Raw genomic sequence first — 27998 nt, forward strand, 5'->3', positions numbered from 1 at the left:
ACCACGTATGAAGGGCAGGCCTGGTGCAGGTGAGAGCTGTCTTACTGAGTCACCAAGTCACGGGTTTGAAGCAGCCTCTCCACAGATTTTGCGGGGGGAAGGCTTGCCTCGGTTTTTTCTTCCCCAGACCCCACTCATGTGGGAGCCTCCGGCACTGGATCTGCCCTGAAGACCTCGTATCTTATTGTGACCCAAAAACATTTGCTTACAAAGCACTGAAGCATTATTATCTTATTTGAGGTAATCATAATAGTTTTTTTTAGTTTCTTCTTGTAGTATCCAACTTTGTATTTATCAATTTAATATATGTTGCAAGTAGTACCACTATATGCTTTATTTATTTATTATAAATGAGAAATATGTCTAGCCTAAATAAAGGGCCTATAGTCTCATGTTTGCTCAAGGGTCCACAAAACTATAGAGATGACATTGGTCTCCACCTTGCGCTCCTCCAGTGGGACCTTGCGCGTTTGTATCAATCATCTTGCTCCTTCCATCTCTCTCCCTTCAATTTTTATTTTTCCAAAATGAGGTTTTGAAGAACCTCTTTGTATGGTCCTTCATCCCCTCCACCCCTCAATTTCTCCTTCGCCTCCTCCCTACCCATTGGTCTCTTCTTCGCACTTGGCATGGTTGAATCAAGAGTGCCACTCTTGCCACTTTGCCTCATATTAGGGTCATGGGAAGGTGTCAAGTTGCGTGACGTGTGGGGTCCACACATCAGCGAGTGGACAGGGGTGTTTTTTTTTTTGTCCATACGGAAGATGTGTATGCGTATACTAGCTTGACAGTGGGCCTAGGCATCCAGAAGACGTAGAAAATGGCAAAGATCAGGTATAACAAGAATTATAATTGCGCGTTTTAGAATAGACGAATTGCAGTGGTAGATCTCGGAACTTCGAAAATTATAATGGCATGGATCAAGGCTCCATGCCATGTTTAACCGCCATGCCATGTTTTTTTTTCCTCCGTTGATCATCCGTCCGTATGACCTATGACCTATCAACATGGCCAAGGCTCCAAGGTCTACCTGTTCATCCGTTGGTTAGGCCAAAGCGAGATCTAAACAACTTGCTCGAGGTGACCTATGTTTAACCGTCATGCCATGTTTTTTTTCTCGGTTGATCATCCGTCCTATGACCTATAACCTATCAACATGACCAAGGCTCCGAGGTCTACCTGTTAATAAGGTACTGTAAATCCTCAAATAGTTCCCCAAATTGATCAAGCTTGATAAACTTAACAGTGCCAGATCGAGCCTGGTATTCCATGGGGTTTTACTTTCTCGCCCAAGTCCCAAGTAATAAGCGACACCCCTCCTCCACATGGCGGCAACAAACCCTCAGCTGCAAAGAGATCGCCCCCAGTGTGTTGCATCTGTTTTTTCAAGTAATTAGCCAGCAACACAACAGGTAATTTCTTCAATTCCATCCATCATAAAGCATGAGCACTAAGGAGAATTTCAGGAATTGTCAAATCATTATTAGAGTTCACAAGCTCATTCCATGTACCATAACATTATTACATAGCTTTTGTCAAAGTTCGACCCACACAGATAGATGACAGAGACATACAGAAATCTGTAGACCATAGCTGGAGAGTTCATCAGCTTTTATTATTACAGAAATCTGTGACCATAGCTGGAGAGTTCGGTTTTTATTATTATATTGATGTTATATAAAGGAAATCCTACTCCTGAGATGCCACCTTGGAGAGCAGGAGTTTATAGCGGTTCAGAACAGATTTCAGGTCTGTCTTCTCCCTGCCATAGGCTTCAGCGTGCTTCGCACTAAATATGGTGGCCTCAACTTCCATCAGCATCTCCAACACAGCTTCTACACTGATACGTTTTCCATCGGCCATTCTCACACTTCTCGCACCAGGAACGGTTTTGGTGCATGGACATATGGAAACAGGTTGAACAGACCTCAAGAATGCTGGATCCAGAATACCCTGTACAAGTGGTAGAAATCAGTAAGCTGGTCACCAACACAATGATAATATTGTTTAGCTGAAAATGGGCCCATTTTTAACGATGTCAGCAGGAGAGATCCCTATCAATTTCTCTGATAAAAATATATAAAAACAGAAGTTACATGTACATAGGTGCAAGCTCAAAAGAAAATCCTAGCTATTGAAACTAAATAAAAAGATTTAAACCAATTCTCCAGCAACGACTTAACAGATGGTTTAGCTCTTTGAAAATGGGTCCATAGTGAACCAAAAAGTTCAAATATGAAGAAAGAAATACTTGTGAAATTTATAATCCTATGTGTGTCACAGCAGAGGAAAGAACGGTATTTATGATTTTTTGCCCCTTCCCCAGACCCCGCACAGAGCGGGAGCTCTCTGCACTGGGTACGCCCTTTATTTCAGCCTCATACTGAATGCTATTAATGAATGCATACATATCTGTTAGTGAACTATTTTTTCCCATTAGGGAAAGTTAACTACATTGCTGAGGACGACTCGGAAGACGAAGGCAACAAAGGTGCTCAGCTAGAGGAGTGCTAGAGCTGGCATGGTTATGTCTTCCTTCCAATGGCGTTTGTACATATTCTATAATAGTTTCCTGGTCGTTTGGTTTGGCAGAATTCGTGTTGTGCAGGTATATCCCTCCAATGGTTGGCAGTAATAGGCAGGTTAAGTCTAACATCCGAGTCAGGTGCTATATTCTTTTGCTCTAGACTGTGGCCTTGGTTTTCTACTGATCCTGGTCCATTCATGCATTTTTTTCTGTAAACGATTTCCATTCGTTAATGCAAGTGGGGACTATCCCGCATCGAAAAAAAAAAGATTAAGCACGGTCAAGGACCTACACTTATTGCACCTGGGATTTATATCATATCATAATGGTGACCCTTATAATTGAGCAAGTTCACCGTAATTCTGCTGAATAAGCTAGTAACAGGAACCATCTTTCTAGAATGCACAATTATTTTAATATAGCAATCATTTTAATTAAAAAGAATACTCAGATCATAAACTTTCGTGCTATTGGTCATTGGTGTCAAACCAGCTTTACAGTTTCACAAATGCAAGCTATGCTGTGACCTTGACTTTGGAAACCAAAAACAACAGCAAATTTACTGAGTGCAATATTTAATCCACCAGAAATCCAAAAACCTTGGTCTTGTCTACTCATTTTCATTTGTTTTCTTGATCCACCACTAATTCCTAAACTCCATTGATTATCTTCAAAATACGGAGGTTGCGTGCAAGACAAATTTGGAGAAAACACTGATGTAATTTTCTTATGCATACATACAGGCATAATTGAGACCTTTTTAAACCGATTTTCAATAAAAAATTGAAGAACACTTGTAAACAAAAGATGAGAGTTTTACCTGAAGGCGATTGAGAACCCTACTATACTTCCCAAAAAGCAAAGGTTCCTTTGCCGAAAGAAGCACTTCAAATATTCTAGAAATGCACCAAACACCAAAGCTAATAAGGAGAGTAGGTAGCCACATACATCCATCTCCACAACCAAGGGTTGAGGTGCACAGGTTGAATATTTTACCATCAGGATCAACTACTGCATTCGGACAGAATACCCCGCTTGGATGTATATCTCCAAATATCACCATTTCAGCAGCCAAGCCTACTAGCTTCTCATCATACCCACCTCTGTTATCAATCAGCCAATCAGCTTTCTTAATATGCGATATATTCAGAATACAAGCCCGAAAAGAAGTCAAGAGTAGCCCTTTCAATTCATTGTAGGAGAAATAAACATTTGTCTTGGAAGCCTGTTGAGCTACTTGCTGTGATGGACATTTTTTAACCAAAACTTCCATTTTGTTCAGCTCCTCCAATGGACTTCCCATGCCAATGGGAACTTCATATTGTACTTGATCATTTTCCATAGCAAAATATGATACTTCCTCATCCTTCAATAGACTAGGATCCTCCGTGAGGAATGAGTCCATGATGCGCTTTCTGAACGCCACAACAGCAGGCAATGTGCAATTTCCATGTTCAGGGCACATGTTATTACCTCCAGGTAGTACATCAAAATAGCACGGGCAGCTTTTGATCTCCTCAACATCCAGCCCAATAAGAAGGTCCAACCTTATGGCATTACCTTTTTCTGTCAATTTACCATGCAGGTCAAACAAATTCCCCCAGAAGTCATCAAGAATGTCAGCAAACTGGTGGTGTGAAGGAAAAAACACTCGAACTTTTGATTTCATCCTACTAGCATATTCATTACAAAATCTCACAGTGTCGTTTATCTCTTTACGTCTTATGGATATCAATTCAGCAACTTGTTGACTTAAGGCAGTAGAAACAGCATCCCTTACAACTTCTCCATTAGCAAAACCTTCAACAGCAAGATAATTTATCATGGCAAGCATATTCTTGACTGAATGGGACTCAGAAGTTGAAGCTTGTCTATAAGGAAGAATGAGATTCCTTGCATTACATTCATGCTCAGAGAGGAAAAGTGAATCATGGCATGAAACAGAATCAGTAGTGTCAACATGTAAGGCCTCAGAAACAGGAGTTTCTTTACCAACAGTTTGACCCAAATGATCCTTAGATTTCTTGGACAAGGGTGTCTCTCCGATGTCAAATGTTTCATCCTGCTGATCGAAGACCATGACTTGCTCTTGTAAAGTAGTTTCATATTCAGAGGCCAGAACTGGGTCATGCCCAATTCCCACCATTTTGATAGTATCTTCTAATTCTCCAAGTAAATGATCTGTTAAGGGGTTCCTTTTGTTGCCAACTTTGTAATCATGACCATTTTCCAACAAGACCTGTGAGCATATTTTCTCATCTACTGAAGTTCTTGCAGGCCACAATAGATTGAATGCCAGATATATTGAAAAGTCAAAGCACAGCAGAACAAACAGCATAAGAAATATGTCAGGGAGTCTCATGAGCTCAGCAAACTTGCAGTCCCTCTTAGTTACCAGTGCCCCAATGATTGCAGCATTCATGGCAACTGATATAGCCATGGTAGTCAAGATAAGGATCCTCATAAACAGGAAACACTTTGAGGTGCCCATGAGAGACAGCAAGGATAGTGCACAAAGTGAGTTGTATGAGGGTGGCAACCGTGCTACAACGAGGCAATGAATGAAGAGAAGCAATATGTAGATCTCCTCGGAGCCTATGCAGTGCAGAAATCACAATGCTGGAATTGTTTTTTAAGTTCAGAACTATGAACCAGTGGGTGCTACCTTGGCGATAGGCCAAGATAAAGCTGGTCCTAAGTACTGCAGACAGGCTGGAATGGAGAAAGCCACACTGGTCAATATATCTGCAAAGTAGCAAATAAACACAGGTTATTTCATATAAATGTACTGGAATCAAACATGTTGCATCTCAAAACACAGTATGACTGTAGCAGTATTTAAAAATTCAACCCTGGAGAATAGCCTCCCAAGGCATTATGATTAATAAGAAGTCTCAACCACAGGGCCACGAAAAAACCCTGAACCGCGGCTTCACCCTGTAGGGCCGCACCTTGGCCGACCACAACATTCTGAGCTGGTGACCACTGCAAATACCCTTTGTTAGGAGGGCCCAAAGCCCCAAACCAACCACAAGCGCCACAGGCCAGCGCCCAGACACTGTTTCTTGGGTTGCTAGCGAGGGGATTTTTTCGGTTGCCACGGCCAGTCTCTGCCTCAACTGGGGAGCTTATCGCTACAGTCTACAAGAGTGTTGGCACTGTAGCAGTATTTACATAATCTCAGCCAGAAAGCCAGAGCAAATATAACCAAAATATGAATAGACTAGCCTTCTGTGAATATTGTTGGCAAGTGAACATTCATTATGACATATATGCCACCCATGATGTTCTAGTAAGCATGTATACATCTAGTTCACTTGGTAGTTTGACATCTGAATTTTCTGACACCCCAAACTGAAGAACAAGACATGTCTCCCCCTCCACCCCCCCCCCCCTCCATGCACCGACCTCCATGGCCCCCCAACTCTTAAGGACACTGTCCTCGTCGGCAACAAGGGGTACTAGCGACATCTTGCCCCTAACCCTCACACCAACTTTGGTTACAACCTCGGAAATTCTCCAATTGACACCGCAAACTGAAGAACAAGGCATGTCCCCCCCCCCCCCCCCCCCCCCCCTCCCCCGCGCCGACCGCCATGGCCCCCAACTCTTAAGGAAACCGTCCACACGAGCAACAAGGGGCACTGGCAACATCTTGGCCCTAACCATCACACCAACTTTGGCTACAACCTCGAAATTCTCCTCTAACACCGCAAACTGAAGAAGAAGAAGACATGTCTCCCCCTCCCCCCCCCCCCCCCCCCCCCCCCTCCACATGTGCCGACCGCCATGGCCCCCAACTCTGAAGGACAGCATCCTCGCCGGCAACAAAGTGGGTACTAGCGACATCTTTCCCCTAACCCTCACACCAACTTTGGCTACAACCTCCGAAATTCTCCCCTGACACCGCAAATTGAAGAACAAGACATGTCTCCCCCTTAACCCCCACACACATGTGTCGACCGCCATGGCCCCCAATTCTTAAGGACACCGTCCTCGCCGGCAACAAGGGGGTACCGGCGACATCTTGCCCCTAACCCTCACACCAACTTTGGCTACCTCCAAAATTCTCCACCTGACACCGCAAACTGAAGAACAAGGCATGTTTTCCCCTACCCCCCCCCCCCCCCCCCCCCCTCCGCGCCGACCGCCATGGCCCCCAACTCTTAAGGAAACCATCCTCGCGGACAACAAGGGGCACGTGCGACATCTTGCCCCTAACCATCACACCAACTTTGGCTACAACCTCGGATTTTCTCCTCTAACACCGCAAACTAAAGAAGAAGACATGTCTCCCCCTACCCCCCCCCCCCTCCTCCACATGTGCCGGCCGCCATGGCCCCCAACTATGAAGGACAGCATCCTCGCCGGCAACAAAGTGGGTACTAGCGACATCTTGCCCCTAACCCTCAAACCAACTTTGGCTACAACCTCCAAAATTCTCCCCTGACACCACAAATTGAAGAACAAGACATGTCTCCCCCTAACCCCCCCCCCCCCCCCCCCCCCCCAACACACACACACACATGTGTCGACCGCCATGGCCCCCAATTCTTAAGTACACCGTCCTTGCCGGCAACAAGGGGGTACCGGCGACATCTTGCCCCTAACCCTCACACCAACTTTGGCTACAACCTCCAAAATTCTCCCCTGATGAACTAGCCCCATGACATATGTGCAAGAAATGTAGATCACATCAGATCCAAGAACACATAAAAAAAATTGGTAGCTTTTTAGAAAGATGCCATGAAAAACAGATCTTGTTTTCGATTGGAATCAATAGAGATTCAACCTGCTTTGTACAAATCAAATATGGGGAGAAGTTTACCTGCCAAATCAAAACCTTCTTGGGATCAGGCTAAAGGAGTGCTGGAAGCTCCTCGATTCCGCCCCCCTTTTCTTCGATGGTATATGAGGTAGTATGCCACAGCGGTCGCCGGTGGGTATAAATGGGGAATTTTCCTTTGGAGTAAACCTTTCCCCGTATAAATCCATCGGCAACCACCATATTTTTTGCAGAAAAGCCCAACAATATACGGAAATGTTATATAAGTAACATACACACTTATAAAACTTGAATATATAATCCCACATGAAAATGAGCTCGAAACGTATTTTCCACATACCATACAGCTCTTAGCAAAATGATTGCAAATAAATCAAAATGGATGATACTGCACTTTCAATGACCTATCAAAATTTTTCCATGAACAAAGAGCTGGATATGAATACCATTTGATCAAAAACAAAATTTAGATGGTATGAATTCAAGAAATTTAGATGGCAAGGTCGGCTAAAACTGACACTTGGGGAAGAAGTAAAGGGGGACTTAAAGGAATGGAATTTATCCCAATATAATTGATGTTAGCAAAAAAGCGCATGGAGATTAGTAATCCATGTGCCAGAACTATGGCCTATGATATTGATATTTCATTTACTATTATTTTCTACTAGAAATACAAATACTGTTTTAATTTGCATATGTAATTATCTTGTTTTTAGCTCCTGTTAGTGTTCATCTTTAGCCTACGTAAGCTTGCTTGGGACAAAAGGCTTTGTTGTTGCTGTTGTCATCGTCGTCTTGAATATGAATATCAGAGGAAAGTGAGTCGAATGCACACTCGATCTAATCTATATATAGTCAGTTTTACACACAACCAAAAAAAACTATGTAACAAGTGGCACAGAACATTAGGATGCAAATTTAGATTTGTTAACAAGGTTTTAGCTTTTGGATCTATATGTTTTAGAATTTAAATTACTAAATGATGTATTTTTGGTGTGGCAGTTTTTTCCTTCTTTTAACAAGGATGTACAGCAGACACTTACTAAATCTCGGCTACATGATATTAGAACCAAAAGAAGAATGTTCCAGGATACATGGAAGAAAAAGGTATAAAAAAAATGGCACGGAACATCCAAGAAGGCAAATCCAAAAAGGCTTTATCGATCCATCTAACACCTGTATTTGTTGTCAGCTTGCCAGATCCAAACGGGTCAAAAAGAAAATAAATAAAAGATAAAACCCCACAAAAATGAAGAGTTAGTTTTTCTCTAGTATCATTTGGTAGCTAAGAAAGTACTATATGTATGAGGTGTTAAGCAGGCAGAGCGTTAAACAAAACTCCATATTTACAGATCATGGTATTGCACATTACAACAGTATACTGCCTTTCACAAGATAGCATCCACCATGCAACATTGAACCTTTCATTTGTCAGCATGCCTATTTTGCAAGATTATATATAGTATTCCTATCTTCCATCCATTCCAAAATAAATGATAGAATAACAGACCTTCTGTGTGTAATGTCCTTTGGAGTTAATTGTAAATGTCAAAGAGCCACGCATACAGCCAATGAATATTGTTTCATATAAAGAAAAGGGAAACAACAATTACTAGAAAGTAGCACTTAATGTCAGTTAGCTACAGTTTGAGAGAGGAAAGCACTAAAAAGAGTAACCTCTGAAGAAACCCATGAGGGTAACTCATGTTTATGCAGAGAAAAACAAACATTACCGTGGCTATATGTGGTTAAGAAATATACTCTAAACTTATGGATCACTATGCAAAGATGAATTTCTTTCAGAAAAGATTGTGTAACATATATCTTTAGGAACTGATGTCAAAGAACCAGATTGTTTACATAGTTGTTTATCTCATCAGTACATATGCCTTCCCAGAGAAAAGAGAAAATTGGTGCTGTAGCACCAAAAGATCATGAGATTTTTTTTTTGAAAGGAAATTAAGTCTGCTTTTAAGAAAGCAATAAGAGTTTTACATACTGGTGTTCCCAGTTTGCGATAACGCGAAAAGGCAAAACAGATAGCATCCATGCAGAACTACTTAAAGGCCTAGACAAAGTCATAACGCTATTACAGGATAGCAACATCTGAATTAAAAGATCATGAGATCTAGAAAATACCACCAAAGAACTCGGTTACCTGAAATGCCACACAAAGATTTGAAGTTAACTCAATGTAGTACTCTGCTACGTTTTGGCAGAAGCGACTTGAAAAAAAAATACACCCAGACCGTAACGCGAGGTCGCCCGACGCAGGGAACGCGGGTCGCTGGCGTGGTGGCGTGCGGTCTCGCAGCTGCCTGCATTGTGGCGGCGCGATGAAGGAGGAGAACGAGGCGCGGCTGCTGAGCAGCCAGGATGGACGCGGACATGGACGACCTAGTAGAAGTCTCATGCCCTCAGAGGATTTGGACGATTTGGGGGTAACTGGAATTTCTCACTAGAACGGGGCGGCGTTGTGTGTCGCGCCTGCCTTTGGATGGCCACTGTAGGATTCGGTTTGTGCAGTAGATAAAATTGCCTTCTGTGTATATATGAAGCGATCCAGTTATACTAATCATGGTTATGATTTAGTAAAAGGTAAATAAGAAACAACAGATACGAGATTGAACTTGTTGGGTGTTATCTAAACACTGTGTCCACCAGGAAATCAAAACTAACTCTGAAAGATGTAGATGATAAATTAGAGAGCCTAGAAAGGGAAAGGAACAAGACACCAGAACAGATCTGCAGAATAGATGGTAACATGTACATATGTTTTGTGCAGTTTTGGACTCGTCTATGTAAGAAAAATGCGTCGTTTGTTAATATTTAATTTTTATATCCTTTTAGAACCTATATTTGTGAAATTGCTTGGCTTGTAGAAAACATGGTGCCTAAGTGCAATCGTGCATAATTAGAAACGCAGTGCTCGTAGTATTATAGTTGATATAGACTTTATTTCATCCATAGAGTAATAATAATTGTATGTAGGTAGATGCACACTTTTTTTAAGCAACATAGGTAAGATAAATCCGTGGCTTCGTTATTTTCACATAGGTGTCATGGTTTGCAACCTGTTGTTATGAAGGTACTATTTAAGTAAGATATTATTTTGGTATTGAAATGGAACTATCACATTTTTTGGCTATAATTATTGTAGAGAAAGAAGGGGTAAAACTATTTATTAAGAGGGAGGAGCATAAGTAGCCGGAAGCTTAATGTAATTGCGAAATGAGGAGAATTTGACCTCGAATCATGAAATTTGGGAAACCATTGACGTGATGGTATTTTCTTTACTGAAGTAGCAGTAATATTAAATATGACGCGTTATTGTACAGCTAGCAAGAAAAGGCGTAGAAGAACGCTGGTACGATATTTTTTTAGCAAAATACGATCTTAGGTAGAAGAACGATTCTTTTTTGCGAAACCGGGAAGAAAAATGGACGGTGGGTTTATTTCATGAGTAAATAGGATACATTTTGTAAATTAACGAAGGAAAGAGCGGATTGCGGGTTCATTTCGTAGAATTTTGAGGTTTCTTTTATAAAATAACTAAAGACGAACTGCGGATTGGTTTCAGCAAATCTTGAGGGGTTTTCACAAAAAGAACCTGATAGGTGACCTGGACTGCGGGTTGATTTAAGGAAACTCGAGGGGTCTTGTGAAAAACATATATGAACTGACTGCGGGTTGATTTCTGTTAAATAGAAGGGCTTTTGTGAAAAGGTACAGAGGTCTAACGCAACGTGGCCACGCTCCCTACACGCGGTTTGGTGCGTGAATCATATTAAGAGATATGTACTATGAAAGAAATAAAATGGAAATAGATATGGTTATATTTAGTTAATCAACAATGAGGGATGACTGTTAAAAGACTTATGCGCACACGAAGAAAGTATAAATAAAAATGTATTAGTTCATGGATAAAATATTTTCTCTAAGTTAATACCCCCTCAGTTTCAAATTATAAGTCATTCCAACTTTCGTACAGAGTCAAAGTATCTCAACTTTCTTAGAGTAAAAGTGATCTCCTGCTAGCGGCTTCCTATAGTTATTGTCTCGGCGGCTTGTGACGATAGTCAAACATAAGGTTATGTTAAACCTATGGATTAATGGCCTGATAGTCTAGATTAGTGGCTCGGGTGCGCTCACGCGCACCCTCCAACTGACAAGGGATAACACGGCAGGCCACAGAGGGCCCACTCTGCCCAAAAAAAACCTTGTGACAAGGGAATGAGCTAAGGAAGCCTAGAATCCCCATTATGGCCACCTTCGCCCGGGGGCTCGAGGGCTTGGCACAACCAAGGAGGTCCCGACCTAGGGGAGTAGTTGTCGAATGAGCACAACCTTAGCTCAGGAAGGCCCTGGCCAACCAACACCACGAATATGCTCTAGAATTTGTTAGGTGCACAGAGCCTAACAGACACGCGGGTCAGGAGAGCGCCACGCTATGCCAAGTGCACATTTTCTTCCACTACCGCAAGGTGGTGTCAGCCATTCTCTCGACAGGGTCACACCCGGGGTGTGACGCACCACGACAAGGTTCCTCGCGTGCGTGAGTAGCAGGAGTCCCTGAGCCCGCATGGCAGTTCCCCTCCATGGGGGGATGGAAGTCTAACGTATCAAGGAAGCCATGAGAAGGCGCACCCGGTGAAGATGAGCTGGCAACAGACTGTGCTGCCAGTCCTCCAAAGAGGTGTTTGTCATGAGGTCCCTTGCCTTCAAGGTTCGGTTGAAAAGCCTTAGTTTTCATTTAGCGTTGATGGTATTTCTGAATGTGATCCGCTCTTTGGAAGTATTGCTATTGAGAACGTCATCTCTCTTCCAAGCTCTTCACTTGTTTTTTCTACGTCATGCTTGGTAGTATATGTCCGATGGTGGTTTGGTGATAAAATGGGCTATGTTTATTGTAGTGGTTGTCATGCTATCGTTTCTATAGTGATTGTTTTTGTTTGGTATGCGTTAGTGTACGTTATCCTCTATTAATACGCGCACCCGGTCAGCGCCAAGCAGCGGTAGCAACGTCAGGGGGTGGTTGCGGTGTTGTCTGACCCCAACTACAAGACAACGGAGGACTAGCAGCGCCGTGGAGAAGAAGACCAAAGCCCAGGGCGAGAAACCCTAGGAAAACCTCATAGACCGCATGGTTTTGTATACCCATTGCCCCCCTCCCCTGATATATAAGGCCGTGCATGGGCTCCTGTAGAAGGGATCTAAAGTGTCGGTGTTTTGTCAACTGACTAGTGAATTTATACGTGTGTCGCGCTGCTCTAGGAAGACGATGGTAGCATTCAAAGACAAAAGAAATTATACTGGTTCAAGTCGGAGCCCTACGTCTTAGTCTCAAAGATGGTTCGAGTTCGTGTTCCTCGGTTGAATGCTCTGAAGTTCTTACAATGGGGTGTGTAAGCTAAGGAAAAATGTAGGAGGAGTGAGGTGAACAAATGCTCGAATGAAATCTCGAGAGTTCGTCCCCTTGGATGGGAGGCCTGGCCGCCCTTATATAGAGTTTGGGGGCCAAGTTACATATAGAGAGAGGGGTTTCTCCTGACCGAGTGGTTGTGAGCCCAAGGGAGGGAGAAACTAGTAAACTTGGCCTGCAAGCATGCCTATCTTGTCCTGGCGTCATTGCACGTTCTGATATGGTCATCGTCGTTGTCTCGCTCCGACGTCACGGCATGATGCTACATTGTCGGTCATGACGGCTCTGTTGGCACGATGGTGGTTCACCAACTGTCCTGCGCGACGTGGTCTTGTCGTGGCCTTTGTCATCGTCTCCTATTCTCCTGGGGGCATCGTGGCGATCGTACGGGAGCAAGTAGCCGCTCCTAGGTCGTTGGTCGCCTTTGCTAGTCGTGATGCTGGTGGCATCGACCCTAGACTGCGAGGTCAAGGTCCCTGGTGGCTTGGCCGGTCTTAAACGTCAAGGGCGAGGTCATGCGCCCCATCCCGTGGTGGGTGGGGCCGTACGCCCTGGATTTGGACGGTGTCGTGTCGTACCGGTCATCACCGTCTGGTGGTGTTGTCTTGTCTGTGTAGGGGCGCACAGGGTGGCGTCTGCTCCCGAGATGGTTGTCTCTTCAATCCTGGCAGAGTGAGTGGAGCAGGCCTGTCTCTGTCAGAGCAGGCGTACTTGACCGCGTCCGGCCTCTCCTTATCTCTCCCCAGGGGTCAAGATGGGGGAGAGGTCGAGCGCGACTGCGTAGCGTGTAGTGGAAGGAGAAGGGAGAGGTCCTGGCGGACCACTTGTCTCATTGTGTGGCCCGGAACCTGTGTAACTCAAATGGGCCACGGTTGCTAGGCCTATGCTGGTTTGGGCCGCCCGAGCGGCTAACTAACCGGTGTCTTGAGATACCCGGGGTATCACGACCCCGACAAAAAAGGAACAGACTGGTCGAACCGAGAATCGGCTGATCGGTCCTAGTAGATCAAACTCTAGACTAGTAGAGCGCTACCCCCTACATCTCTCTCTCTCTCTTTCTCCATTGTAAAAACTTGATTGAGCATTCCTTAACACGAAGAACACCATTGCTTAAGCTACTGAAGGCACACACATCAAACCACATTCAACAACCCGATTATTGTTGCGGATTCGAACCCACGACAACCTGTCTTGTATAGCGATGGCAAGTTCTATGTTGCTTCGGTGACCCACATTGTGCTTTGGTGTGATGGTTTAGGAGGTACAGGATTTTCACATGAATGCCCTGCTCGGCTCCCTATCGCGACCAACAATAGTGACGTCTTTGACGCCACACTGCTTGTCGGAGGTGTTGTCACGAGATCCCTTGCCTCCAAGGTTCGGTTCAAAAGCCTTGGGTTTCATTTAGCGTTGACGGTATTTGCGAACGTCATCCCCTCTTTGGAGGTATCGCTATTGAGAACATCCTCTCTCTCTCTCTCTCTCTCCCTCTCTCTCTCCCAAGCTCTTCACTTGTTTTTTTGCGTCATGCTTGGTAGTATATGTCCGATGGTGGTTTGGTGATAAAGTGGGCTATGTTTATTGTAGTGGTTGTCACGCTGTCGTTTCTACAGTGATTGTTTTTGTTTGGTATGCGTTAGTGTACGTTATCCTCTATTAATACGTGCCTTACATTTTTTCTAGCCACGGCCTTTCACAGAGAGAAAAGTGTACAGCGGAGGTTAATTAAAAGGCTAAACAGCTAATGTGCGCGAGTCCTCGAGACGAAATAAAGATAACATTAGTTTACTTGTCCTGATACATGCTCTAACAATCGCTAATGGTACATATTAAGCCTAATAGTGTTTCAACTGAATTAGTAAGCGCCTAAGCTCAGGCAAGGAAACTCTCCCAGGCTGCACCTACCATCAGCTTAGAATTTTTTGAAATTGGGTGGGCGACCGGAGCACCGACGCGCCGGTGCACCCCCTGCCGGATAGTTGCCACGTGAACCTAGACGCGAACGTGCGGCCGCAGAAGTTACTCCAAATCTGCATGCAGCCATCCAAACCGGCGCGAGGACTGGGCTCCAAATCTGGGCGTCGTTCACACGTGCCATGCGATCGCGTCTGGGTTCACATGGCAACCATCGGGCAGGGGGGCGCACGGGCGCATCGGTGCTCCCGTCGTCGACCCAATTTTTTCCCCCGCTTTTATTATTGTTATTATTATTATTATTATCATCTGAACTTCAACCAAAACGCTGCGGGCTGCGCCCCCGGAATGGCAGTCAGGAGTGAAGGAGATCTTCAGATTATTCTGTGATCTTCTGCTCCCAAGCTGTCAGTACGAAGAAACGACTAGAACCTGCATGTCACATGATAAGGCGGCTGATATGTTCAAGCGAATAGACGTGGAAAAGCGAAACATGGGAAGACACGCCCGCTTATTCTGCTCTGAAGTTAATTTTTCATCTCAAAATTGCCCAAGCAGTACGATCATGTATCCTCTATTCCTCCAGCAGTCCAGCTCCATTAAAGAAAATTAAGTTTTGATCCAACTGAAAAGTTTTGATCTCTCAATATGAGTGGAGCATGGACTCTGAGATGTTCTACTTTATGTGCCCAAACAGAGGTGATCAGAACTTACACCATATATCTGAAGAGCACCGTGTGCCTGTTGTTTGCCTGACCATATGAAACTCCTCATTACAATTGCTTTGGCCCCTTTAAGTGTAATCACAAGATCCCCGTTTCAGGTAGTTGCAGATGGCCTTTTTAGTTCTTATGGCTGAGCACAGTGTCGTGGTCACTTTCAGTCTCATAGCTGATGATCTATTGGGACGCCAGTTTCCACATCGATCGTAGCACCCGTTTTGCTTATAAGTTGTATCGATGGATACCTTAACGTTTGTGACCAGAAGCTGTGAGAGATCACCATGGCATCCGGTGCTTCACGAAATGTCAGGTGAGTGCCTCTTCCCGCGCGATTAAATCCCAAACCTCTTCTCAGGTTAAACTTTATGTCTAGTTTAACATTTCAATAAGTTAGGTTTACATGTTACAACTGCAACTTAATTAGGATAGCTTCCACTACAGTTAAAATGTCCACTTTCATCAGATATAATAACTGAAAAGCCACGTTATTGAACAAAGGATTCAGCAGGATCAATGTTTATAACGAAAGCCATGCTTCTCTGCGAAATTTCAGGTTTCAGAACGAGATCGAGGTTCAGAGCTTCAGAACAAGCCCTCTGCAGCAGAACCTCAGCAGCAGAAAGCACGGCAAAGCTCACGATCCCAGGAAATGCCGGCAGGGTTTCCGCGGCGGCTGCCTGGAGAAGGCGTGCCGGAACCCGACGCTGAAGGACAGGGTGCTCTCGCGCGCCTTCTCGGAGGAGCTGGAGTCCCTGATGCACGCCGGCAGCGGCAGCCACCTCTTCTTCGACCCGCGCGGGCACCTGATCCACCTGTGGAACAAGATCTTCCTGTCCGCCTGCCTGCTGTCGCTGTTCGTGGACCCGCTGTTCCTGTACCTGACGGGCACGCAGCAGAACAACGTGTGCATCGAGTTCAGGTACTCGCTGGCGCTCACGCTCTCCATGATCCGCTCGCTGCTGGACCTCTTCTACGCCGCGCACATCCTGTTCCGCTTCCGCACCGCCTTCATCGCGCCGTCGTCGCGCGTGTTCGGGCGGGGCGAGCTCGTCATCCAGCCCTACAAGATCGTCAGGCGGTACCTTGGCCGGACGTTCTGGTTCGACCTCGTCACCGCGCTGCCCCTGCCGCAGGTTGGTCAGCCCAGGCAGCTAGCCGCCATTGATGTCTGTCTGTCAGTTGCAAGAACTGAGAGCTTCGGAAGATATGCATGCATGCCCAGCTATACTATCGATCGGTTTGGTTTGTCATGCATGCAGTTGGTGATCTGGATCGTTATACCGACGCTGAATGAGTCCCCGACGGCGAACATGAAGAGCATCCTCCGGTTCAGCATCATCTTCCAGTACCTCCCGCGGCTGTTCCAGATCTTCCCGCTCTCGAGCCAGATCGTCATGGCGACGGGCTTCATGGCGGAGACGGCGTGGGCCTGCGCCGCTTACAACCTGATCCTCTACATGCTCGCAAGCCACGTACGTACTTCAATTCGATCGCCTCTATATATCTCTGCTCATCCTTTCAGACTTCTTTTGCGTTGATAGATAGATGCTGATTTGATTTTCTTTTCTTTTTGGACGACGGAACCGGACGAGTACGTACAGGTGCTGGGAGCGCTGTGGTATCTCTTCTCGGTGCAGAGGCAGGAGGCGTGCTGGAGGGAGGCGTGCCTTCTCGAGAGCCCGACGTGCCAGACCATGTTCTTCGACTGCAAGGCGTTGAGCAGCAACAGGACCATCTGGTATGAGCTGAGCAACATCACAAGCCTGTGCACGCCGGGCAACGGGTCCTACCCGTTCGGCATCTACGGGGAGGCGCTGCAAGCCAAGCTCACGTCGTCGTCCTTCACCCAGAAGTACTTCTACTGCTTCTGGTGGGGACTCAAGAACCTGAGGTAAGCAGGAACGAAGCCAGGATCTCTTAAGCAAGCTGAGGTTAATTTACTGCTAACTTGCGTTTCAATAAATGGACGTACAGCTGCTTAGGACAGAATCTGTCGACGAGCTTGTTCATCGGTGAAATAACCTTCGCGATCGTCATCGGCGTTCTTGGGTTGGTGCTGTTTGCCCTGCTCATCGGCAACATGCAAGTAAGCCAAATCCGTGGCGACTAAGGATCTCTGTGAATGATCTGACATGTCTTGTTCTGCGTGGTCGGTGAATAACAACACAACAGTCTTATCTCCAAGCAACGATGGTGCGGCTGGAGGAGTGGCGGACGAAGCGGACGGACATGGAGCGGTGGATGCACCACCGGCAGATCCCCCAGCCGCTGAAGCAGTGCGTGAGGAGGTACCACCAGTACCAGTGGGTGGCCACGCGCGGCGTCGACGAGGAGGCCCTGCTCCAGGACCTCCCCATGGACATCCGCCGAGACATCAAGCGCCACCTCTGCCTGGACCTCGTCCGGAGGGTGCCCCTGTTCGACGAGATGGACGAGCAGATGCTGGAGGCGATCTGCGAGCGGCTGAGGCCGGCGCTGTACACGCGCGGCACGCGGCTGGTGCGGGAGCTGGACCCCGTCGACTCCATGCTCTTCATCATCCGGGGCTACCTCGACTCGTACACGACGCAGGGCGGGCGGACCGGCTTCTTCAACTCGTGCCGCATCGGCGCCGGGGAGTTCTGCGGGGAGGAGCTCCTGACGTGGGCGCTGGACCCGCGGCCCTCGGCGAAGCTGCCGCTGTCCACCCGGACCGTGCGCGCCGTGTCCGAGGTCGAGGCGTTCGCGCTCGTGGCCGACGACCTCGGTTTCGTGGCGTCGCTGTTCCGCCGCCTGCACAGCGCGCGCATCCGCCACAGGTTCCGCTTCTACTCGCACCAGTGGCGCACGTGGGCCGCCTGCTCCATCCAGGCCGCCTGGCGCCGGCACAAGCGGCGCCGCGCGTCCGTGGAGCTCAGGGTGCGCGAGGGCGGCGAGGTGCGGACCGGGGGCAGCTTGAGGCGGTCCCGCCGACACAGCGTCGACGGCAAGGCGTCGATTAAGAAGCCCATGGAACCGGACTTCACGGTGGAAGAAGAGGACTGATCAACGAATGTTCACCTAGCTAGCAACTTCTTTTTTCTTCCCTAACAGTATACAGATGCATATATGCTTGCATAAATGAGAAAACTAGTTCGCCTTCGTTAAATTACCATTCTCATCGTGTGTTTTGCAAAATTGCCATGCAATACATCAATGCCTATAAAAATATGACACCAAAAGGACCAAACCCAGCTTGAGCTGGTTTCAGAATCGACCTGGACAGAATTTTCTATGAAAGCACCGGACGGTCCATTATGTACAATTCATCATCCGGACTGTCAGTTTTTTTTTGCCGATCTGCACTTAACATGCCTCAAGATTGTCCGACATTTGTAATTTGGTCACCATCGGACCATCCGGTGCACGTGTTTCATCTTCCACGTTCTTGTGTCGCTCGTTGATTGTTCGGCGTGTGTAGTTTTTGTCGCTGGACTGTCCAATGAATGAATTTCATCTTTGTGTGTTCTAACGCTGTGTGAAATTTCCAGGTGCATACATTTTCTCACCGACAGACCATTCGATGCATGTTTTTATTTTGTCTTATAGCCCAAATTTACTGTCAATGGTGTGAAAGCCATAAGAACCTATCTTAGTTTTGTTTGTCTTTATAGTTTCCAGGGCTAGCGTACGGATGAAGTAGTATAGCACTACCTCCGTCGACAAAAAAATGCAACTATGATATCCATGTCTGTAAAAATAATTTAAGTTTAACCAAGTTTAGGGTGAATAGTATTCACGTTTATGTCTCCAAATCGGTTTATTGCGAAAATATATTCTATAATAATTAATCTAATAATATTTATTTTGTATCATGAATGTTATTATTTTTATATAATTTTGATCAAATTTGAAACCATTTGATTTCTTAAAAAGCGAGGATCACATTTTTTATGGGGGAGTAGATTAAGGTTTATTTCTTTAAAATTTTTAGAGTCCAAGCAAATCCTCTCTTTAGGCATATCGATTCTTTCAACATGACACATGATGCCAAATTCTGAAGCCCGAGCTCTGGGCAAGAAAAGAAGCCTGATCCCAGCCGAAGTGGTTGTCGGGCCAAGCTAGGTGCCCTTGTCCAGTCTAGGCTTGGGAGGGTATAGGACGGGGCTTCTCATGAACAGTTCAGTACATGTAGGGCAAAAGTCCAATTGATCTCCTCCAACTATCGTCCAGTTTTCCTCTCTAAACTATAAAATCAGTTTTATAACCTTTCTTAATTTTTAAAACCCTTTGTTTTTCACATTCGATAATTTTAATAGTAGTTTTGCTGATGTGGCACTATGTCACATGGGTAAGTCAGACCCAGTTAAAAGAGTTAAATCGGACTTGAAATATTTTAAAAATATAGAAAACCTTAAAAACAAATTTTTAAAAATAATCTAGACATTTTAAATGGAAAAAGAATGTCGTTAAAATCCTAAAATTTGGTTTAATCTTAGAAAATTTATAGAATTTCTTTACCTAAAAAAATTATGAAAGTAATTTCACATTTTCCTAAAATCATGCTCCATCCTATAGTGCCTAGCTTGAATTTGTTTGAATCTTAATGGACCCATTTTGGTGCTTATTTTCAGTAAAAGCTCTTGTTATCTATTATAATTAGTATATGATAATCATCCGACTACAGGGAGCGTCGTTAGGACTATGTATGTGCGGCAGGGTGGGTGCTAATTTCCTGCCTTGGATAGTTTTTCAAAGTAGTGTGTTAGTCTGCGTGGCTGCATGCACCCCGCCGCGCATACGGTCCCAACGACACTCCATTTGCGTTTCTATGTGATTAATTTTAAAGATAAAGCGACCTTCTAATAGCAAATAAGCACCAAAATGAGTCCATCATATTCAAACAATTTCAATCTAGGGACCAGAAGATAGAGCATGATTTTAGAAAACAAACCTTAAAGTAGTTTTAGAAATTTTTGAGTTAAAACAATTTTTCTAAGATTAAACCAAATTTTAAGATTTTTAATTTCATATTTTTCCATGTAAAAATATTTGGATTTTTTGAAATTTTATTTTTGTGATTTTTTGTATATCATTTTGAGAAAAATATAGTCCATTTTACCTCCCTGATTTTTTTTTAACTTGGTCTGATTTACCTCCTCTAACGTGGCGTCGTATCGGCAAAACCACTAAGAAAACTGTCGAATGTGCAAAAAACAAATGATTTAAAAGTCAAGGGAGGTTAAAAAAACTAGTTTTATAGTTTAGAGAGAAAAATCAAAGAACCATGATAGTTTAGAAAGATAAGCGCGTGTTTAGTTGGATGAATTTGGGAATTTGGGATACTGTAGCACTTTCGTTTTTATTTGGCAATTAGTGTTCAATCATGGACTAATTAGGCTCAAAACGTTCGTCTCGTAATTTCCAACTAAACTGTGCAATTAGTTTTTTTTTCGTCTACATTTAATGCTCCATGCACGTATCGCAAGATTCGATGTGATGGATACTGTATCACTTTTTAGGAATTTGGGGTTGGAACTAAACACGCGCTAAGTTGAACTTTTTCCTACATGAAAACATGTTGAGCATTTGCTTTTACTGCAAGAGTAAATCAGTTCCCAAGTTCGGATTGGGGAAGCTCTGTACATCACGATTCCCGAGCGCTATAAAATTAGGCATGTCGTCTCAGCACCTTGGTCAGCAGTCTGTGTGTCAGTTCATGCCCAGGGACCAGGGTTGAGCTTGAGCAAGCTGCAAGCCTGCCCTGGGGACACGGGACAATGATGAGCATTGAGCATGCCTGGTCTGATTTTGTACGACTGAGTGGGGTAAAAGTTTGAACGGGAGACATGCATTGTCTTCTGCCCTCACAGCAGGACGACCGATCGATACAATATTATGCATTTCGATTCTATATGTAAGATCATCGTTTGGCTGAGCTTACAGCGTGTTTGATGGACTAAACTAAACTTTAATCTATATTTTGGATGTCAAATAGAAGGTCTAAACATAAACTAATCATGATTTAACAAAACTAATTAAGACTAATTGATGAGTAAAACTTATTAGAAAAAACAAAATTTTAATTTGTCTATATTTCGTCTATTATCAAACGATGAACTAAACTTTAGTTCAGTGATCCAAACAGACCGGATACTCCTTATACTATAATAATCTTGAGATAACTCTAGCTTAACAACCTTTTTCATTTCATATATGTCCATGAATATACCTAAGTTTACGTTCAAAACAAATGAAGATATCTAAGCTAAAATAGTAACAGGGTTTGCAGAAATATCATTATTTGTCTTTTAATCATTCTGACTACTAATTATTTCTTACTGGCTGTAAAACAATCACCTAACATGCATCGATTTTGGGTTTGTGAATTCGTCGATAAATTGCTTAAAAGCACATAGATGGTTACAGGTCGTTTGTTATCATGTTTACTTTTCATGAACCACAACACCATGCACTTTCGGGACACAATAATTGTTATCTGGATTTTAGAAGAAACAAGACAGGTAGTTTAGTTGCGGTCTCGGCAGGATTCAACTATTCATGCCCCTTTCCACATAACTTTTCTTACAATCATAACATCTCCCCACATATGCTATATATAGGAGATCATGAAAAATAGTCAAAAAAAAAAAAAACAGAAATGCCATAACATCTGAAGAACAGACATATATGTATTTCCTCCGTTTGAAATTATAAATTGTTCTAGCTTTTCTATATACATAACTTTGACTACATGTATAAACGGAGCACTGACATGATCACATGACGTTCACATGTCCTGTGTTGTCGGCTGAGTGCAGAGAGGCTCAACATGTTTATTTCGTGTGAGATCAGCTGTGACCTGTGGGTAGGCCACTGCAATTTACTGCTGTCGTGCAGCCATTGCCCTTCTGAATTCGGTCTCCTTGTGAGTTGTGATGCATGTTTCATTATTTTTTTTATGGAACGCATGTTTCATTATTTGCTGCAAAGTGCAAACACATATACCTAGTGACTGGGACATCCACATGAATTTAACCATAATAAAGGTGTAATTTTCGAAATTACAATCAGGAATCACCCAATCAGGACATTGTTAACTGTTCAAATGGACTTCATAGTGTAATTAGTTAAAGCATGCCAGATGATCCTTAGAATAATCTATTATGACTAGACAGAGTTGAGAAAACCAAATCAAATAGTGTTATATATAGCAACTCCACAGGTAGTGGTGTGCACTCAAGTGCAGCCAGCCAAGCTTTGCTACTATAGTGGGATATCCTATCCCCATGCTGTGTCACCACCCTTAAACGCCTGCAGACATTCACAGCAAACTAGGGAGGTGAAGAGGGGAGCAATGGAGATCAAGGTCGACGAAGAGGCGGCAGAGGCAGTGGCAGTGGCACCCGCGCCATCACGGTTCAGGAGGATATGTGTCTTCTGCGGGAGCAGCCATGGTAAGAAGAGGAGCTACCAGGATGCTGCCATTGAGCTTGGCAAGGAGCTGGTAAATTCTGTGCTGCTGCTTCTTACTTTAATTCCTTTAGGTCTTTTTGTGCGTTTGCCTTTTATTTGTTTGGTCAGCTAGATAGCTAGACATTAGTGTAATTTTGATGATAACATGCCTTTAATCTTACTTGAAGTTTACCCTCTTGTTTTGACCACCAAAGCATCAATCAAACCCATGGTGATGCAGTGATGCTTTTCCATGAGTTCTTCTCAGTGAAGGGGTTTAAGAGGCTTTGCGGTAGTACATCTTTGCATGGATGCATGTTACTGTACTTACAAAATCTCCAACTTAGTTCCATAGTGAAACAACGAAACACTGCATACATGACAAATTATGGCCTATATGTGTCATCACTTTTGGTTTCCCATCTCTTAATAAGATGTATAACATGGCAACAACCTCCAGACCTTAAAGGTTTTCTAGCAACCATAGGTTTGTGTATTTGATATTTTTTTCCTGGTCTATTTAGGTGGCAAGAAACATTGATCTAGTGTATGGAGGAGGGAGTGTAGGATTGATGGGTTCGGTCTCTCAAGCAGTGTACAATGGAGGAAGACATGTCATTGGGTATGTAACATAACAATAGTTCTTCAGCACATTTGCACTATCAAATTGATAGTGCCTGAAAAGAAGAATAGCTTAGAAATTGATGAAACAGGCTCGTGTCGGAAAGTGTTGGATTGATCATGTCTGCCTCAGATCATAAAACTTACATTTTGTCATCTTGTTGTCCCTCTATGCAGGGTGATTCCCAAAACTCTGATGCCTAGAGAGGTACCCATAATCTTCCTACTTAGCATTAGTCTCTAATTGTTTGTCGCATGCCATGATTACCTCGAACACAGCAATATTTGCTTCAATAGCAATCAAAGTTTCAAATTGTCATGCTACACACATGAAGTTTTCATAAAGGGGGATGAAGATGCAATTCATTATTGCTATTTACTTGATATAAATATGACTATCATAATAAACCCAATGCTCATCTTTAAGTACAGAAGAAGTCAATCACCATGGGTTTATGTTTATCTTCAGAAATATTCTATTAGGGTGTGCATTTAAGAAGAGTAAACAAGGAAAAAAATGCATGATACTGCCTTTAGATCCTTCTCGCTTGTCTTTCTTGCTAGTGGGAGAGGAAAAAGGCAGGCATATGATGAAAGATCAGGAGAAATGCTCACTGAAATTGTGTTCCCCACATGATTGATCAAACCTTGCTGATCTTGACCGCAATCTCTCCAACAAATGCTGGCTCAGTTAAACAATGAAAAAGCCCATCACATTTCTTCCTATGCCCAACACCAGCACCATAATTGCCTCCCCTGAACATGTGTCAACCTGGTAATGTAAAACAGTCAAGTTATCCTCCTTTCTCCATCTCCAGAAAGTTGGTCCCCTTTAGGTAAGCAAAAAAGGCTGTGCAGCTAGTAAAATATGATGCTTGTTCTTGCGCGTGTGATGGTTGCAGATATCAGGTGAGACGGTGGGGGAGGTGAAAGCAGTGGCTGATATGCACCAGAGGAAAGCTGAGATGGCCAGGCAGTCCGATGCTTTTATAGCATTACCTGGTGAGTGTGCGTGTCACCTGAGAAAAGGAAAGTGATGGATCGGTAGTTGTGACTGGTAAATTTGGTTGTCACTTTCTTCAGCTTTTGCAATGATCCACTGGTAGTGGAAGTGTGAGTGAAAGTTCATAATGCATGCTTTGTCTCTGACGAGGCTATCTGCTCCAAAAGTTGAGACTTTGTTTCCCTGCACAAGCACAATGACTAAGTGAGAATCGAAATTAGACCATGATAATTCCAAGACCAAGCCATGCGATTCAGAATTAGGAATCTGTGATCTTGAAAACATAAACTAAATTCAACATTTAGGATCAAGTTAACAACACAAAATTTGCTCATGTCCTACTTGTTTTAGTATTTACCACTGTACTGAAGGAGGTCTTCGGTTGCTGAGCTTTGACTTGTAGGGGGGTTTGGGACACTTGAAGAGCTGCTGGAAGCGATTTCATGGGCTCAACTTGGCATCCATGACAAACCGGTACCACACCGTTCATCCTTTTTGCAGCAATTCATAAACTCTTTGCTGGGACGACCTACAATGTATCTGCTATTCTGCAGGTTGGACTGCTTAATGTGGATGGCTACTACGACCCACTGCTGTCTTTCATTAACAAAGCGGTGGAAGAAGGGTTTATCCAACCAACTGCTCGCAATATCATCGTCTTGGCTCCAACTCCCAAGGATCTGATCCAGAAGTTAGAGGTGGGTCCCCTGCCTTCTTTTTTTCCCCCTTCTGCAGACTTACTCCCTCCGCACCAAAATAAATTAATTCCTAAAATCATCCTAAGTTAGGGCTTGTTTGGTAGAGCTCCACTCCTTGATTCTTATCTCTAGCCCTTTGATTCTTTGGGGGAGTGATTCTAGTTGATTCTGGTGGGAGGCATGGTGGGGAGCTGGTGAGAATTGATTCTAGAGTGATTTTGGTAGAGATTGAATAGGGAGCAGTGAGGCCCAGCTCCCAGTGTAAACGGAGAAGTGATTCTTGTCTACTCCCACTAGAATCTTTGCGTAGTTTTGTTGTTTGGCCGAGGAGTGATTCTTAGGGAGAATCCGCTTCAAGAAACTCTACCAAACGATCCCTTAAACTATCTTAAGTTTGATCAACTTTAGAGGAAAGAGTAATAACATCTAGACACCAAATAAGTACATTATATGAAAATATATTTTATGGTGTGTCTAGGGATACTAATTTTGTGTCATAAATAATGGTACTCTCTTCTATAAATCTGGTCAAAAGTTAAAATAGTTTGACATAGAACAACTCTAAAAGTTGATTTAATTTAGGACAGAGGTAGTATGTTGGCAAGATCCATGTCCCACAAAACATAAAATGTGGTCACAACGAGCATGTTCGGCTGAGCTGAACTTTGGCTTGTTGGGCTTATTTTTCCAGCCAGAGCAGTATTTTTCTCTCACAACATTCCAGCATGAACAGTGTTTCCAGCAGAAATAGTGAAAATTTTGGATCAGCTGAACAAGCTCAACATTCAGGAGCATACATCCAAACACAATTCGTTATGTACTACGCATAATCTTTGCTTCTAAGCATAGCTAAGTTTACTGCTTTGCCTTCTCCATCAACCAGTGTCCAGTTTAGCCTTAAAGCATGAATCACTGTACTAACAGCATAAAACTTGGCAATAATGCAGAATGCATCTTTAATGAGACCAACAAGAAGTATTATATCGTGATCCCATATATGTCTTGGTCCAGTGTCAATGTCTTCATCGATGATGCAAGAACTGGCAGTACAAATTCAGGTGTAGTTGTAGTGCTAAAGCATTGCTGCGTTTAAGCAATGCACTTGGTACAATGCTAAACTGCAACGTCAGGAAGGACTAAAAGTTGGGACAATTTTTTTCCTTGTTTTTAGGAGTACTCACCGCAGCACGAGGAAATCGTGCCGAAGATGAAATGGGAGGTGGAACAGGTGAGCTACGCTCAGAACTACAAGATCCCCAGGCCAAAGGAGGGGAAGATGGTCATGGAAGCAGAACTGGGAAGCAGGCTGTGGATGTAGTACCAAGCCACTAGCCCTATTCATGTAAGATAGGCTTGCATATTTGGTAATACTAGAAGTCCAGAACATCTAGTGACTCATCACCTCGCTGTGCTGGATGCATGTACCCTCCTGAAACCTACTGGTTGCTCATTCGTGTAAGATTAGCTATGTTTACTTGTACTGCAAAATTAATGGAGCTAAATTGGTAGTACATGAATACACTTACCACTGGAATGCTGAGGTGAAGGAGGCCGATTTGAAGCCGGAGATTGCTCGCTCGCTAGGGCTAAACAACTGAATTGGCTTGGCTGCCCACTTCTCTGAAGAATTGCGCTTTCAGATAGGATGCCAGTTGGGGCCTCGCGATCCAAAGCACCAAGTCGCTTTCGTCCTCACCTTCAAAGTCGAAAGACCTCACGCCGCCGCCGCTGCCGTACCCCGTCGGCCTTCGCCGCCGTAACGACGCCGCTTGCCCGTTTGCCGCTGAGAAGCGATGGAACCCAAAGCAAAGCCTCCAAGAATGTGTAAAGCCCTAGGGCCTGGACCAAGGTCGTGGAAAACTTGATCCTGAACTACTTTCGTGGGCCAAATGTAAAAAGGCCGCGGCCACTACCGCTTCCGCTTCCGCTTCGATCCGGATGAGAGCTCGAAGGTCTGAAACTCTTTCTTTCTGAAACCAAAGAGAACTGAAGCTCTGAAACCACCGGCGTCTGCTTCAGTTTGGCGATCCACATCGAGTGTCTGGCTGCGAAATATTTGCATCTGCACAAGTTTTCCGTGAATCATCAGTTTTACAAAACACGTGTGCCACCGACAAGGTGGTGGTGCAGGTTGGAGCACTAATCTACCAATCCTTGCCATTCTTCACCTAACCCTACCCTTAGACAGTATTAACAAACACCATCATCCTAACTACTCACCACTACTAGCATTTGCATCTTTTCCTCACTGAGACTGGGATGCAATTATTCCACGCATGTTCGTCAAATAGAATATCATGGGGAGCGATAATTCGCCATACTGAATTCGTGATTTGATGTCCTGATTTGATTCAGCACCCGGCCGGCCGGCTTATGATAAGAGGCCCTCTTTTCCCCTCCATCCGGCCATCCGGGGACAGGCCAGAGATTCAGAGGCACGACTGTCTGAACTGAACTGAACTGACTGGTGTGAGGTCTCACCCAACGGCCACCAGAATAGTGGAGCTGCTCCGCTCCGCTCCACGGCTGCGCATGGGTTGTTGCCTTTGCTTGCATTCACGGGAAGGCCGACGCTTGCTTTACTGCTGCAACCACCTGACTCCCCCCTCCATCCAACCTTGCGTCCCAAGTGACAAGAGGAAGAAGGTATGTTGTTTTCCTTCCTTCCTTGCCAATTATGGGATTGGTGAATGCTAACAGCTTTGATGTGATGTTCCCCATTTGGCTTAATTCTATTCGATTAGTGCCTTTGTTAGGTCGGAGAATCTGCTTTGGAGATCGATGCCGCACTTGAGCTGGTTATTTGTATTTTAGTCGGTGCAGGGGGTCTATGCATGGTTTCATGCTTTCAGCAGTGCCCGAATCCACTACAGCCGAATTTGCATGGGTCAT

The 27998-nt window shown here is 44.3% G+C and overlaps 3 protein-coding genes and 1 long non-coding RNA gene across 6 annotated transcripts; 2 read left to right on the top strand and 2 right to left on the bottom strand.

Moving 5' to 3' along the window:
• Positions 1–1496: 1496 nt before the first annotated feature.
• On the bottom strand, positions 1497–9783 carry LOC136477734 (uncharacterized). Its single transcript, XM_066475982.1, has 4 exons — positions 9563–9783; positions 7356–9471; positions 3348–5272; positions 1497–1953 (listed from the first exon to the last, which is right to left on the bottom strand). The coding sequence occupies exons 3-4, from the start codon at positions 5016–5018 to the stop codon at positions 1690–1692; spliced, it is 1935 nt and encodes a 644-aa protein (XP_066332079.1). The 5' UTR covers positions 5019–5272; positions 7356–9471; positions 9563–9783; the 3' UTR covers positions 1497–1689.
• Positions 9784–15553: 5770 nt separating this feature from the next.
• LOC136477729 (protein CNGC15b-like) lies at positions 15554–18498 on the top strand. Of its 2 annotated transcripts, XM_066475978.1 has the most exons (6): positions 15554–15681; positions 15925–16504; positions 16631–16843; positions 16973–17262; positions 17346–17457; positions 17544–18498. In XM_066475978.1, the coding sequence occupies exons 1-6, from the start codon at positions 15653–15655 to the stop codon at positions 18393–18395; spliced, it is 2076 nt and encodes a 691-aa protein (XP_066332075.1). In that variant the 5' UTR covers positions 15554–15652; the 3' UTR covers positions 18396–18498. The 2 variants fall into 2 exon arrangements, with proteins under 2 accessions (XP_066332075.1, XP_066332073.1); XM_066475976.1 differs by having other exon boundaries at positions 15925–16843.
• Positions 18499–22616: 4118 nt separating this feature from the next.
• LOC136477737 (probable cytokinin riboside 5'-monophosphate phosphoribohydrolase LOGL2) lies at positions 22617–26625 on the top strand. The gene is made up of 7 exons (XM_066475984.1): positions 22617–22836; positions 23309–23406; positions 23583–23613; positions 24308–24407; positions 24812–24882; positions 24963–25106; positions 26278–26625. The coding sequence occupies exons 1-7, from the start codon at positions 22687–22689 to the stop codon at positions 26422–26424; spliced, it is 741 nt and encodes a 246-aa protein (XP_066332081.1). The 5' UTR covers positions 22617–22686; the 3' UTR covers positions 26425–26625.
• Positions 23772–26970, bottom strand: LOC136477738 (uncharacterized). Of its 2 annotated transcripts, none has more exons than XR_010764089.1 (3): positions 26633–26970; positions 24405–24608; positions 23772–24177 (listed from the first exon to the last, which is right to left on the bottom strand). It is a non-coding gene; the product is annotated as an uncharacterized lncRNA (long non-coding RNA). The 2 variants fall into 2 exon arrangements; XR_010764088.1 differs by having other exon boundaries at positions 24405–24591; positions 26633–26966.
• Positions 26971–27998: the final 1028 nt, after the last annotated feature.

The sequence above is a fragment of the Miscanthus floridulus genome, chromosome 8, assembly GCF_019320115.1.
Source record: "Miscanthus floridulus cultivar M001 chromosome 8, ASM1932011v1, whole genome shotgun sequence".
In the NCBI taxonomy this organism is placed as follows: domain Eukaryota; kingdom Viridiplantae; phylum Streptophyta; class Magnoliopsida; order Poales; family Poaceae; genus Miscanthus; species Miscanthus floridulus.

Bases quoted from the DNA above. Each gene is read 5' to 3' on its own strand.
- LOC136477734 (XM_066475982.1), bottom strand. From the start codon at position 5,018: ATGGGCACCTCAAAGTGTTTCCTGTTTATGAGGATCCTTATCTTGACT. The intron at 1,954-3,347 runs GTAAAACTCTCA...CCACTTGTACAG, and splicing joins GGGTTCTCAATCGCCTTCAG to GGTATTCTGGATCCAGCATT.
- LOC136477729 (XM_066475976.1), top strand. From the start codon at position 15,653: ATGGCATCCGGTGCTTCACGAAATGTCAG. The intron at 15,682-15,924 runs GTGAGTGCCTCT...GCGAAATTTCAG, and splicing joins GGTGCTTCACGAAATGTCAG to GTTTCAGAACGAGATCGAGG. The intron at 17,263-17,345 runs GTAAGCAGGAAC...ATGGACGTACAG, and splicing joins TGGGGACTCAAGAACCTGAG to CTGCTTAGGACAGAATCTGT.
- LOC136477737 (XM_066475984.1), top strand. From the start codon at position 22,687: ATGGAGATCAAGGTCGACGAAGAGGCGGCAGAGGCAGTGGCAGTGGCA. The intron at 23,614-24,307 runs GTACCCATAATC...TGATGGTTGCAG, and splicing joins AAACTCTGATGCCTAGAGAG to ATATCAGGTGAGACGGTGGG. The intron at 25,107-26,277 runs GTGGGTCCCCTG...CCTTGTTTTTAG, and splicing joins ATCTGATCCAGAAGTTAGAG to GAGTACTCACCGCAGCACGA.